The 15,355-nt window shown below is 42.5% G+C and overlaps 1 protein-coding gene across 1 annotated transcript; it reads left to right on the forward strand.

The window, feature by feature from the left end:
• Positions 1 to 5: 5 nt before the first annotated feature.
• On the forward strand, positions 6 to 5,770 carry LOC125391316 (bile acid-CoA:amino acid N-acyltransferase-like). The gene is made up of 3 exons (XM_048420659.3): positions 6 to 468; positions 2,307 to 2,509; positions 4,409 to 5,770. The coding sequence occupies exons 1-3, from the start codon at positions 6 to 8 to the stop codon at positions 5,000 to 5,002; spliced, it is 1,260 nt and encodes a 419-aa protein (XP_048276616.3). The 3' UTR covers positions 5,003 to 5,770.
• The last annotated feature ends 9,585 nt before the right edge of the window (positions 5,771 to 15,355 follow it).

Below are 15,355 nucleotides of genomic sequence, written 5' to 3' on the forward strand. Positions count from 1 at the left end.
CCAACATGGCCAAGCTGATAGCCACTCCTCATAGCGCACTTGTTGATGAGCCTGTGCACATCCAAGTCACGGGCCTGGCACCCTTTCAGGTGGTGTGCCTCCAGGCATCCCTGAAAGACGAGAAGGGAAATCTGTTTGGTTCGAAGGCCTACTACAAGGCCAGTGAAACAGGTGAGGTGGACCTGGAGCGTGATCCCTCACTTGGAGGAGACTATACGGGTGTTCACCCCATGGGTCTGTTTTGGTCCATGAAACCCGAAAAGATGCTGAGTCGCTTGGCAAAAAGAGATGTGAATATCCCCTACCAGGTCCACATAGAACTTTCCAAGCCACACTTTCCAATAAAAGGTATAGTTGCCAGTCCGCCGATGGATAGCCTGACTTTGGAAAGATGGTACGTGGCACCTGGTGTCACAAGGATCCCGGTGAAGGAAGGCCGCCTCCGGGGAGCCCTCTTTCTGCCCCCAGGTGAGTAGAGTCACTCTGGCTGTTGTCTTTGTTTCCCTTTCGGGATGCCTCGTGCCTCTAGAAATTTAGCTTGGAGGAGGTTATTATACAGCTCTCGTTGTCCTACCCAAGAATCCGGGGATTTGGGCTCAGAATAGAAATGGGTGGTATTCCGCTCTAATTCAAGTTTCATCTCCACTGTTCTGAAGCTTGTCTGAGGTTATGACTGCATATTGTGGAGTCCTAGCTTTGGAGGGTTTCTGATTGGTTGAATGTAGGTTAAGTGTAGTTCATTAGAGCCGGGCTGACTGAAGATTCCCACACAGCAGGTTTGAGGAGCTATATCACGTTAACATTCCGTTTAAGTATAGTACTGATGCTTTACTATAACAAGCTTGTTTAGATAGCTTAAATAGTTTTATGCCCAGGAATAAAAGTATAGACCATCCCATAGCACTTAGGGCCAAGGAACTAGCGCTAAATTTTGTTTCTTTAGTATCACACTTCTGTTTAAAATGTACACACACACACACACACACACACACATACACACACACACACACATTTAGATCTAGACCTTCTGCCTCGGGCAGGTGTGCTGGCACCCAGCATGTCATTTGCTATCTTCTGGGATACTGGATAATATAGAGTCTCTTGCATTATGAGCGAAGAGATATGCTTGATCCCAAAGAGGTTGAATTAGGTGTGGAAAGATTTCAGGTCCTTCACTGTTCCCTTCCTCCCCACTCATCAGAAGATGCAAACTGATCTTTATTAGTGGACTTACATAGTCATTTCTAAACCAAGATATATTGTGTCATCTCATCTCTCACACTAAAGGAAGCACAGCCATTTAAAAACTCACCAGTGCCCCTTCGTGTGATGCCAGCTTTTAAATCGACATGGCCAGGCTTCCTTTTCTGAAGTCAGGTTTCAAGGCAGGGACAGTTTATGATATCCACTGTGGGTGGGCTCTGGTTCACTGTAGAAGCACACTGTCAACACAGAGTGACCGTGGACTGATGTCCTAATATCCCTCTTCTTTCTCTGTATGCTAGGCTACACACAGTAGAAATTAATATGAAAAGAAAGAGTTCCTCATGTCCCTCTGATGTCATGGGAGGTTTTATCAACTCTTTCGTCAGTTCTGGTTAGCAGATTGTAACAGAGAAGGGTGTTTAACCTTCTTTTGTTTCCTAGCGCCTGGGATGAGCCCTGAGACTTAGGCATGTTAGAGGCAAGTCCCCCAGGGACTCTTATAAAACATTTTAGCCAGTGCAACCATTAAAGACATCTTCGAGCTTTGTACTTCACTTACAAAGAGAGATTCTTTGTCTAACTAGACCTTGTGAGGGCTCACCCTCAAGGACATGAAGATCTCCAACTGGCTCCTCTTCCTTAATGTTCTACCTCTCCCAGGTAGCCTTTGGAGATAACCTTCACCCACCTGGAGCATTTCTCCAGGGAAACACATATAGACAGCGTATTTCGCATCTAAGTTTAGCACCTTCATAGATTTCCTAAAGATTGTTTGTGAACCCTTGTTTAGTTAAGAAGTCCTGGCACATTCTTCCCCCTGATTTTCTTTACTCAAAGACAATGGGAATAACCCCTCCTCTAGGCTTCAGGAATTCAATATGTCAGTGCACGTAGTTTATAATAAAATACTTAGAAGTTATGTTTCATTATATATTATGAAGACCTTACTTTTGTCCCATATACAAGGCTGAACATTTGAATGTTCTATTTGAGAATTTGTGTATTAATCCCAAGATTCAGTTCTGCCTGTTGGCTTCATATTCATGTTGTCTTTCCCCCTTGTTTTCATATGTGACCTGTTTTATGTTGTTCTTTTCCAGGCGAAGGCCCGTTCCCGGGGATTGTTGACTTGTTTGGGAGCACTGGTGGACTGATCGAATTCCGGGCCAGTCTTCTGGCCAGTCACGGCTTTGCAGCCTTGGCTCTGGCTTACTGGGGCTATGATGACTTGCCCTCTCACCTGGAGAAGGTAGATCTAGAGTATTTTGAAGAAGGTGCAGAGTTTCTCCTGAGACATCCTAAGGTAATTTTAGGCTCATTGTGTGAATACATCCCAGTGTTACGTTAACTGCAATGCTGTGTGACCTGCCTTGACTTTGAAACGTGAGTCCACCGAGGCTGCCTTTTGTGCTACAAAGAACAGTTGTCTTTTACTCTTTCTGGTTTGTATGTTCCATTTGTAACTAGTGACTAGGATTCCTCTCCCACCCTCTGTGTGTCTAGAAATGTATATTTATATATACATAGATATATGTGCATGTACTAGAGAGAGAGATTTGTGTACAGGTTTCTGTTTGGGGGAGGGTGTGATTGCTCATGTGTGTGTGTTGGTGTGTGTGTGTGTGTGTGTGTGTGTGTGTGTGTGTGTGTATGTGTGTACATGTTTGTGGTGGATAAAGGTCAACCCTTAGGCATTGCTCTTCCGGAGCCATCCACCTTGGTTTGGAAACAGGGCCTCTCACAGAGGTTCGCAGATTCCCTATCAGGATAATCTGTCTGACCTAGGGTCCTCTTGTGTACATCTCCACAGGACTGAGATTACAAGCAAGCCAGCATGTCTGACGATTTTCCATAGGTTCTGGGGGCATAGCTAATGTCTGTCCTCATCCTTTCATGGCAAACCCTCTCCTGACTGAGCTATCTCCACAGTCCCAGAAATTGCATGTATTTATATCTATAAACAACAACTTGTAAATGTTTTCCAGAACCAAAGTCTGAGTCATCAATCCCCGGAGTTCTAGACCATGAGAAAAACAAACAAACAAACAAACAAACAAACAAACAAAAACAAGCCAACAGCCCTATGTTGACATTTAGTCCACCAGCAGCCACTTCTCTGGTCCTGTCCTCCATTGCACATGATAGCTGTGTTTTAGGCATTGGGTCAGCATCAGTGCCTTAAGATTGGAAGAACTGTGGAGAACACAGACTTTGATCTCTTGATTCTGTGTTATTTTTTCATGAGAAGAAAATAAATCCATAAGGAGACCATATGGGCCTTACAACAGAGACTAAGTAGACATGTAGCAAAGGACAATAAGCCCAGACTCATCAAAGTGCGTCCTCTGAGAGTGGATACATTGCTTTGCCATGCAAAATCAAGGTCATATTAGCCTTAAAATTGTGAAGAGATGTCTTTTATGGTTAGCTAGCATGCTTGAATCACTCAGCATATTACTCTTTATTGCCTCTGTTTTTAATCTGAAAATTCAATTTACAGCCCATTTCTTCTGAGACTCTTTGATCCTGCTGATCTGTCTGTATACATTGTTAGAGAATGTGTGATATTCTAATAATCTAGGTGTCTCCAAGGACCTCGTCTCCTGTCTTTTCATTGCCTTATAAAACATTACTCCTTTGCTGGGCGTGTTTGATGATTGACAATAAAAAGTGTGTTGAGACAGGCTTTTCTGAAATCTCCTTCTGAGATCAACGCTTTCCAGTCAAGCTCCATGTGCTGCCCTAACTTCCCTTCACTCTCCCCTCTTTCTGGAGGAAACTCAATTCCTATGTAAGGCACTTCACTCATTGCCTATTCCCTGACCAACGCTATTTACAATAACACATTCACTTTGCTTGTTTTCCTGACTACACCGGCCTTGTTATTCTTGTTTGTTTGTCCTGTGGCGACTACTGCATGCTAGGGAAGGGCTCCACCACAGACCTATATTTCTAGTACTGGCATAATATTTTTTGAAGATATTTTAAACTTAGAAGCAGGCATAATGTTGAATCCAATATATCTGTAATAAAGCTCAATTAAATAAACAAACTGTGTTCCAGAACTCCAGCTACTTGGCATGTACGCAGCTGTGTGGGTTCTTTAACTTTTTTTTTTTTTAACTTGCCTATTACTATTCTTTGTTGCAGCTCTTGATTATTTCCTAATGAAAGAATTACATCTCATTTTTATTGTTTTTAGGTCTTGGGCCCAGGTGTTGGCGTCGTCTCTGTATGCAAAGGAGCGGAAATTGGACTCTCTATGGCTATTAACCTAAAACAAATAAAAGCCACTGTACTTATCAATGGGCCTAACTTTGTTACTACGGATCCACACGTATATCGCGGTCAGGTCAACCATCCCGTCCCATGCAATATAGAATTTACCCTCACCAATGCCTTCGGACTTGCAGAGTTTTATCGAACCTATGAGGAAACTGCAGATAAGGACAGCAAATACTGTTTTCCCATTGAAAAGGCGCAGGGACATTTCCTTTTTGTGGTGGGAGAAGATGATAAAAATCTCAACAGCAAGGTCCATGCTCATCAAGCCACAGCACAGCTGATGAAAAGTGGGAAGAAGAACTGGACCCTGCTGTCCTACCCTGGGGCAGGTCACCTGATCGAGCCTCCCTACTCCCCATTGTGCTCTGCCTCAAGGATCCCTTTTGTGATTCCAAGCATCTACTGGGGGGGAGAGGCTGTCCAACATGCGGCAGCACAGGAGCATGCTTGGAAGGAGATACAGAAATTTCTCCGGGAACATCTCCTTCCAGATGTGAGCAGCCAGCTCTGAGTGGACTCGATGGTATTCCTGGGAAGTGCAGCACTTCTCGGGTTCCCTAGGATCTCTCCCTGGATAGCAAAGGAAGGCATTGCAAAAAAATGTAGGTGGGCTGAGAGTGATATTATCTTGACTTTGGAAGGGAAAAAATATTTCTCATGTAATGAAATGCCATGAAGTGAGAGTCCTACATCTGTATAAATAAAGTCTTAGATCCAACTCTCTTAAAATTGTCATCACCATAGCAATTTCTGTAACGATAATTACCAAGGATAAGCCACAGAATACTATACTTTATAAAAGAACCATTAAAAGAATTATTGTTATTCAGTAATTTCTTAAAACTCACACTAAATATACTTAGATCATCCTCATTGTTACTGGAAATCGAGAGACAGGTGTTTTAATGCATTGTGAACAATTGTATATATACAGGCGCATTGAATCCATTTAAAAACAATTTTAGCGAATGTTAATACATCCCTGTTACCTCCAAACCTTTGCAACATTTCAGCACCCCTTGTAACAAGAAGGGCGCAATCTGAGATCTACTTCTATGCCGAGAAGAGAAGCAAGTGTAATGAGGACTTCAGCCTCTAGAGTAGGGGTCAACAGCTTTGTTTTGTTTCTGTAAAGGACTATGCTGTGAATAATGTCAACCTTTTCATCTATGTCTTCTGTCTGTCCGTATGTGCACTCTCCTGTGATAATAAGGAACAGATGTAATGAAGATGATGTCTGAATGCCAAATAAGCTTTTAATCCTGCACATTAAAATTTACGTTTAATAGTTTTGTGTCGAAAATCGTAATTTTATCTAAAGCTATTCAAGTATGGCGCATATAAACCATTGTTAATCCATGGGCAGAGAAGAAAATGGCTGCAGGCTCACAGGGCGTAATTTTTAGAGTGTTCCAAATGACCATTAGGCTTCTCTCGAAGACAAGCCATGCCACAAATATTCCTGAGCTACTAAACTGCAACGGATGGGAGTGGAAGGTCGCTGGTGCTTAATAGGGTGAAGATAAATATGTACGATTACACTTCAGATCATTTTTGAAGGATGGTGGGGGACCAGTGAAAAATTAGCAATAGCAGAAAGATGAGGACACTTCTCATGGATCTGCCTGAATTCTTTTATTTCTGTCTGCCTTGGAATGCTTTCTCCTGTTTAGATAAAAAAGAAAAGCAAAAAATATATTATCTATTTTGGGTGGAGCAAATTGCCCCCTCCTCTCTCACCTTTCACACATGTGGTCAATCAGAATAGCTCAACTTGATTCTAATAACCCTGTAATTGCAACGATGGATACTTCCAACAGCATGGTATGTAAGACCTCCATGGCAGGTGAAATTTTCTTACTCCCAGTTTGGGGCTATAGGAATGAAGTCTCTGCTTATAATGTAAAATGTTGGCATTTTTTCCCTGGTGTTTATACTCCTAAATTATATTCTAAGGGATTTCTCATAAATAGATTATAGTTTTCTCCTTTCATAATTACTAGAATGTAATATAGTAGACCTCTGGATAACAAGATATGGTTCCCAATAGTATCAATTGTACATTTTTTTCTCTCTCTCTTTGTTCAGATTTGTACTTACGTTAGTCAGATGGACTCAAATGTGACAGGATAAATCAACAAACAAGCAGTAGAGAGCAGATTCATTTGGCTCACAATTTCAGAGGTTTTAATTTATAGTCACTGGACACTGTGTCATTGGCTCGTTTGGTGTTTCAATAGAATATAATGCCCGGGAAAATGTGATGGAGTCAGCTGGCTTATGTCCTTGCAGACAGGAGACAGAAGTGGCCAGGAATGCAATGTTCTTTTAAAATTCAAAGGCATGGTCCTGGGATCTACTTTTTTCAACAAGACTTTTTCATTTAATAGCTCATTGAGTATAAACTCATTAATGGTTTAATTTTTTGATGAGATTCACATTCCCATGATCAAGTCACCTATTAGCAGTGCTGACAGTTGGGGCCCAAGCTTTCAACACATGAGTTTTCGATGCACACCTGTCTTAGTTAGGGTTTCTATTCCATTCAAACAACCACATCCCACTGCCTGACCCCCATAAGCTTGTAAGAATAACACAATGCAAAATGCAATCTCTGTAATCCACTATAAAATAAAAATTAAAAAAACTGATCACATACTTCCAAGATATAATGGCACAGAATGGTAATATATTACCATTCTGGCTTGGCAAACTTTAGATTCTGCATCTCCATGTCTGATGTCAAAACACTCTCAGATCTCCAATTTCTTTCAGCTTTGTTGACAGCAACACACTTCTTTATTTTGGGCTGGTTCCACTCCCTGTTAGCAGCTCTCCTCAACAGGTATCTTACGGCTCTAGCATCTCTAACATGTTGGGGTCTAAAAGGCAACCGAGGCTTCAGTCTGACACATTCATACAATGATTTCTCTGGGCCTCCATTCAGGGACCCCTGACACATGTTTTGCCTCAGCAGCTTTCAGTAGTCATGGAGGAATATTCTTTAAGTCCTTTCTTCTATCCTCGACTCCAAAGCCAGAACTATGTTGCTGAAGTTGCAAAATTCTGCTGCTTGCCAGGGGTGGAACATGGTCTCTTTATTCAATTACATCTTCCCCATCTTTCTGTTTTCAGTGATTTCCGACAATGCCTAAGCTTAGCTGTTCTGGAACTTGCTCTGTAGACCAAATTGGCACTTGCCTGTCCAATATTGGGATTAAAGGAGCACACCACTACACCCAATTCTAAACTTCCTTTAGTTCTTTTTTCACAAGTTCGAAATGTAGCTGGGTGGAATCTTGCCCTGAGGTCACTACTCCTTTTATTCCATTTCTTAATGGAATCTTCTTGAATATAGGATTTAGCTCCATTTCACTTTCTGGTGTTCCTTTTCTCCTCAAATATCTTTCCTTGTTCAGCTTGCTCCTTTTCATTATAAATCTTCATTAGAGTGGTCACTAATAACCACATGATAGAGTCTATACTAGGGTGTTTCAAGATTTCCTCAGCTGGTAACCCAGACCAGAAAGACAAACATGATATGTACTCACTCATAAGTGAATATTAGATATAAAGCAAAAGATAACCAGCCTGTGGTCCACAACCCCAGAGATGCTAGATAACAAGGAGAACCCTAGGAGACATACATGGATCCCCCTAGGAAGGGGAAATAGACAAGATCTCCTGAGAAAATTGGGAGCATGTAGGGGGTAAGGGAGGTTGGAAGGAAAGGGGAGAAAATATGAGGGAATGGAATGGTTGAGATGGCAAAGGACAGTGAGGGAGAGCAAGGAAAGAGGTATCTTGATTGAGGGAGCCATTTTGAGACTAGTGAGAAAACTGGCACTAGGGAAATTTTCAGGAATCCACAAGGATGACCCCAGCTAAGACCCTAAGCAATAGTGGAGAGGGTGCCTGAACTGGCCTTCCCCTGTGATCAGATTAATGACTACCTTAACTGTCATCATAGAACCAACATCCAGCAACTGATGAAAGCAGATGCAGAGATCCACAGCTAGCTCTGGGCCGAGCTCCCAGAGTCCAGTCCAAGACAAGGAGAAGTGATATTATGGGCAAAGGGGTCAAGACCCTGATAGGGATACCCACAGAAACAGCTGACCTGAGCCAGTGGGAACTCAATGACTCTGGGCTGACAGCTGAGGAACCTGCATAGGACCAAACTAGACCCTCTGAATGTGGGTGACAGTTGTGTGGCTGGGGCAGACTGTGGGGCCACTGGCAGTGGGACCAGGATGTAACTCGTGCTTGAACTGGTGTTTTGGAGCCCATTCTCTTTGGGGGGATACCTTGCTCAGACTAGATATAGGAGGAGGGCTTTGGTCCTGCTTAAAAGTGATGTGTCAGCCTTACCCTCTCCGAAGAGTGATATGGGGTGGTAGTGGGGGGAAAAGTGGGGGGAGCTGGAGGAGGCAAGGGAGTAGGAACTGGGATTGATATATAAAATGAGAAAGACTGTTTAAGAAAATGATTTTAAAAAAAAATCTCAAAATGCCTAATTAAAAAAAAGATTTCCTCTGTCAATGTAATTAATCTGACACTTTTCACTTTAACCACAGGCAGACCTTTTGAACAACGGCAAAAACCAGCCAATTCTTCACCAAAATATCACAAGGACGATCTCTAGGCTACACATTAATATTCTTCTCCTCTGAAACCTCTTGAGCAAGGCCCCCATAGCTCTTCAAATCACACTCAGCACCATGTCTTCCATGTTCCTACTAGGATGGCCCATTAAGAAGCACTTAAAACTCTCAACTGCTTTTCTAATCCACATTCCCAAGGTCTATATTCCTTCAGGCACAAGCATGGTCAGACGTATGACAGCAATACCCCAGTCCCTGGTACCAGCCTCTGTCTTAGGTCTCTATTGCTGTAAAGAGACACCATGACTAAGCATTTAGTTGGGTGACTTAGAGCTTCAAAGGTTTAGTCTATTGTTACCATGCCAGGACACGGCTATGTTCAGTCAGACATGGAATGTAGAGTGGAGAAGGAGCTACATCTTTATCCCGCAGGCAACAGGAAGTGATCTGATTAGCACACCCAGAGAAGCTAGAGCAAAGGAGATGGCAAAGCTCATCCCCACAGTGACACACTTCTTCCAACAAGGCTACACATACTTCAATAAACCACACCTCATAACAAAGCCACTCCCTATGAACTCACGAGGGCCAATTGCATTCAGACTACCACAGTCCAAACCACATCTTTTCTGAAATGTCACGGACAAGACTTCCACAGTATGCATTTGTCAATCTGGCCTTCCAAAATTCCACCAGACAGTCCAGTGAGCTCTGGGTCAAGCATTCTAGGGATTTTGAAGTCACAGTTCTAAACTCTACTACATTCCTCCTGCGAGTGAGTTCCAAAAGCCACACGGTCATACTACAAGGTCATTTTCTTAGAGTAATGGCCCCACTACTCAACACCAATTTTCTGTATGGGCTACCTTTTTGTTACTGTGACAAAATATTTGACAAAGCAACTTAATTTTGATTTGATTTTGACTCATACTTTAAGGATGCAGTCCTCCAAGGTGGGAGTCATAGGGTCAGGAGCTGGAAGAACAGGTCATATGACTGTCTATATAGGTCATATAGACTTATGTCTATAGTCAGGAAGCTGAGGGAGATTAATGCTGGTGCTCTGTTTGTTTTCTGGTTTTCATCCGGGCCCTGAGTCCAGTCCATAGAAGGGGCCCCCCTCAGTAGGGTGGGTCTGTCTGTCTCAACCCAGTCTATGAACTCTATCGTATGAACTCTATGGCTGGGGGTTTGTTTCCTAGATAATTTTAGCTCCTATCAAGTTGATAATATTAACATTACAGCTGGCAATCAAGCCTCCAGCACACGAACCTTCAGGAAGCATTTCAGCTTCAAGCTTCACACTGACCAAGTAAAAGCACACACAGTTATATGATACGATAATACCAATAAGTTAATTTTACATTTGCTGACTTCTAGGGCTTAGAAATATTTCAATTTTATGAATATACTTTTGTTTTATAAAGGTATATTTCAAGTAGCGTTATAAAATGTGTTTTATTGCATTGCTCATTGTCTTGGTTTATTAATTTTACATTTATAATATTGTACACTAATCTTAATTTTTACTTTCATCCCAGGTACCAAAGCTTAGGCATTAAATAAGCAATTGCGTAAATATTGGTGTCTCCCTAAAATTCTGATGTTGAAACCTAGCCTCCACATTAATGGTTAAGAGATTGGGCCACGACACTTGTCTTATTTAGACTAAGGAGCTGCCCTCTCTGTGAAGTGCATTCTGGGTTTGAGGGTTGAGTTCAGATCTACAGCCTGAGAGGACCAAGGAGAGGCTGCAGCTTGGCAGAAAATCCCCAGTTACCATCTCCACAAAAGAAAAAGTCTGCTTCCCTGCCACCACAGCACAGGGTCCTGCCCACACGCGTCCACCTGCCTCATTCACCATGCCAAGTGCCATAATTGAGGGCACTATGTGTTTGCTGGATTTTGCCCTTAAGACAGTAAAGATGTTAATGTAAATTTTTTAAAAATCTAAACTTATTTTCGGTGTTCCTGAAGAAGTGATACTTTTAAACATTTAAATAACTTGATCTTTTTCACTGTATTGCTCCAAATGATGTCAAGGATAAAAGGACAGTAATATCAATTTTATGTGGGAATCAGGCTAATGAGAGAAAACAACCAATACACTATTCTGATAAGCTGTCGGAAGATGAGATGGGGCAGCAAGAGTGGGCTTTTCAGTAAGTGATTAAATCACGAAGACTCTGTGGACACGGTACAATTAGTGTCCTTACAAACAACGACGAAAGGAGCCGCTTTGTGCGAGCGGCAGACAAGATGCCATCTGTGTAGGTAACAGAGAGGCATCCTCACCAACCATTGAATTTGCCAGCACCGTGATCTTGAACTCTTAGTCTTCACAACCAGGAGCATTGTTTATAAACGCTCTATTCCAGGGCATTGCATTCCAGAAGCCAAACCAGTGAGAGAAACTGGAACCTCTTCAGAAGGAAAGAATACCGGAACTAAACCGAAAGAAGAAAAGGTACCTGGAACTGCACAAAGGGTAAAGACTGGAAGAATTTTCGAGACAAAGACACTAAAAATGGTTCTAGTGAGGGGTCACAAAAGCGCACTGTGGGGGCAGCTTTAAGAGATGACCTTTCTCTGTGACCAGAATGTTGATAGAATGATGCCTGTGAACGTCATTTTGATGAGGACGCAGTGATAAGATGCCACTTACGGAGCAGAGAGCCCGGCTCCATCAGATGCCTCGTGTGCCCTTACTGGTCTTACTTCTGAGATTCCAGAATGGTGAGAAATAATTTTCTATCACTTACACATTACCCATTCAAAGGTGTTTTGTTATACCTTTGAGGTCTGGTAGCCCCAAAGGACCAAGACACCTTTGAGGCAGAGTCTTGGTTACATAGATCTACACAGTTGCAAGGCAGGCAGGGAAATATAATGTTGCCTCAGAGGAATATAAAATGAACATATTTGTGGGAAACTCCATGGCTAGTATATACTCTTAATACAGAAGAAACTTAAATAATTTTTAAAGCGCCATGTTCTTTAAAGCAGTTGCTATTGGCAACTATGCACCTTACTTTTCTAAATCTGTAAGCTGTCAACTTGAAGGAATTTGTCAATTCCTTCTGCTATAGCGTATTGTAAATTTTCCAGGGTCTCATCCCAGACCAGCCAAGTCATAGCTTTCACATGTGGGCTCTAGCAGTGATTTTAAGAAACACACTCCTCATACAAACCTTTTCTTCTCTGACTCATACCCCTGCAAAGAAGGAAAGGGGAAAACCTGCTTACGAGATTATTGTCACAGAAGAGAAAAATCAAAAACAAAAGCAAAAAGGCCAGGGCCAGGAGATGAGAGGAGGAGCCAAGAAAAAGGTTTGAAATATCAACCTCCATCCTGGAACACCTCAGTTGAAAGGCAGCCAGGAAGAGAAGCTCAGCCTTGACTCTGTGGTGGCTCCTGCTGCGGCTTTGACTCTGGGGACCTGACAAACGGGAGCTGCTGGTGGCTTCCCTGGAGACATCTGTGACCTTCACCAACAAGCTGCAGTGCTCTGAATGATAGACATTTGCAAGCTCCAGGTATCTCTGTAGGGCTCCTTAGTTGTTCCTGAAGGACAAGCCATTCTGCCTAACGCTGTGCATCTGAACTCACCAGGCCTGCTGGGAGGACAGGTTTGTTTGTTTGTTTGTTTGTTTTCTAGTAGGAGACATCGCTATGCAAGGAGCTAGAAAAGTTGGCTGACGTTCTGCTAAGTGTGTTTCTCTAATTACACCTGGCAATGGATTCTCTGAGGATCTAGATAGAAGTCACCTCAGTAGGTGGTTTGTTCGTCAGAAATGCAGACTTAAGTTTTTAGTAACATCCTTGAGGCAAAATGCACAATTTGAAGGCAAGAGTCAGAGTGTAATAAATACAAATGCCTGATTGTTAACTGACTTTTTGAGAGATTTTTTTTTTATCCTGGAATTTAGTGCGTGAGTGCTGGGAAAATGCGCCAGGGTGGCTATGCTCTGGGAGTGAAGGATGGCGTGTTCTCAGTGAAGAAGAAACAACAAGAAACTGCTGTTGAGAACAGAAAGCCAGAGAAATGGTTTTTGATTGGTAACATTATTTGCAGTCGGAGATGCTTTGTTTTCTTTCATTCTTTGCTAAATCTTGGCTGTATTTCCTATCGAGTAACAGTGGCCCCAATAGTGGAGAGGGTGCCTTAATTGCCCTTCCCCCTGTAATCAGATTGATTACTACTGAAAGAGCACCCAGAGGGTGTCTCACACGCGTGGACACCCGTGCCCAAGAACCAGGTCCGAGAGCCACTGGATGCAAGAACAAGAGGCAAACTTTATTGTTCACAGGCCCGTGGGTGCTGCAGTCACATGGAGAACTGAGCACCCCGAGCTACGTCTTGGGGTATCTTTATATAGGCAGAAGCAATGTTACAGAAGCAAAAGCGCGGTTACAGGGGTCCCATTGGCCAGTTTGAATGAGGCGAGGGGTGAATTTGAGGACAGGCCTCGTGGTCCTTGGCCTGGATCAAAGAAACCAGATAACTGACCAGACCCTATCTCAAGCACATATGGTTGTCTTTTGAAGTCTTTGTTTCCACTCAGGCCAGAATGTCTTGACCATAAATCCCCTGTCCTGCATCCTGATAAGGCTGTCCTGGATATCTTTCCAGATGTCTGACCATAAATCCCCTGTCCTGCAGCCTGACAAGGCTGTCCTCGTTCTGACCTCAGGTATCCTGCTTTGCTCAGCATTCCGGGGGCCCTTCTCTGAACTGAGCTTCTTTGCAAAATGACATAACTGTGGCTAAAATGAGTTGGGGTCCTTCACTACTTTAATTGTCATCATAGAACCTTCATTCAGTAACTGATGGAAGCAGATGCAGAGATCCACAACTAAGGACTGGGCTGAGCTCCTGGAATCAAGTTGAAGAGAGAGAGAAGCAATAATATGAGCAAAAGGGGTCAAGACCATGATAGGAAAACACACAGAAATAGCTGTCTTGAGCTAGTGGGAGCTCACTAACTCTGGACTGACAACTGGGGAGCCTGTTCTGTGGTGGGTGACAGCTGTGTGGCTTGGGTAGTTTGTGGGATCACTGGCAGTAGAACCAGTATTTATCCCTACTGCAAGAACTGACTTTTTGCATCCCAGTCCCGATGGAGGGATACCTTGCTCAGCCTAGATACAGGGAGAAGGACCTTGGTCCTCCCTCAGTGTGATGTGACAGACTTTGTTGACTCCCCATGGGGGGGTCTCACCCTCTCTGAGGAGAAGTTGAGGGGTGAAGTGAGGGAAAGGTGGGGGGAGCAGGAGGAGGGGAGGGAGTGAGAGAACTGGGATTGGTATGTAAAATAAAAAATGGTCTTTCCTTCTTTCTCTCTCTTTCTTACTTTTTTTCTTTTGTTTTAAAGCAACAGTGGTCCCAAATTACAAACCTTAGCCTCTTAACCTTGGGAGCCTGGGCTTTCACCTTGGGATCGGGGATCAGCTCCACACTCAGGCTTTCATGTCTGGCTTCAAACTCTTCTGCATCCATGCAGTGGAAGACTTTTCCCCAGCCACTTCAGGGTTAATCCTGGGCAAGGCAGGGGAGGTTATCACTGCATGTCCTTTAACTTCTCTGTCCACTTTTTGTTGATACAATGAAAGACCCATATCTGCCTTCTGGGGCAAATAATTCAGAACACTTAGAAAATTGATCCCATCTTCAGAAGCATCTTATAAAAATTTTGTTTATATCTTTATCAAATCATATATTCTCTTTGAGAAATTTTCCTCCTTTTTAATATTCATTCTTCAATGTGATCCGTTAAACATTTATTAATAGCTTTGTTTCAGACACTGGGCTGGGAATGGATGCAATATTAAATAAGGCATAATTTCTGCACTTGGGGTATTTATAAACTCTGGAGCAGTGCTGTCCAATGGAGAAGTCCATGAGGACAGAAGTGTCTTTGTTTACAGTGCCTAATATAGTAGTCGTCACTAAACTACATTTGTTATTGGGCAGTTAAAATGGGGTAACTACAAGTGAGGGACTAAATTTTAATTTCATATGTTTTCTATGAATTAATATTGTACTTAGAACATAAAGGGTAGAAACAGATAAAGATATATATTTTTACTTTATTATTAATAGATAAGGATTTATATTTATTCTATTGCGTGGTAAGTCTGTCTGTAATGAGATGATTGGTTAAACTGTTAAGTACACTAGGTTAGTTGTAAATTTCAAGGTATTAATATAGATAATCATATTTACATGCATATATAAATTAGTCAGGATCTCACTGAA

This window comes from Myodes glareolus, chromosome 16 (genome assembly GCF_982192425.1).
Source record: "Myodes glareolus chromosome 16, mMyoGla1.1, whole genome shotgun sequence".
NCBI classification, from domain to species: Eukaryota; Metazoa; Chordata; class Mammalia; order Rodentia; family Cricetidae; genus Myodes; species Myodes glareolus.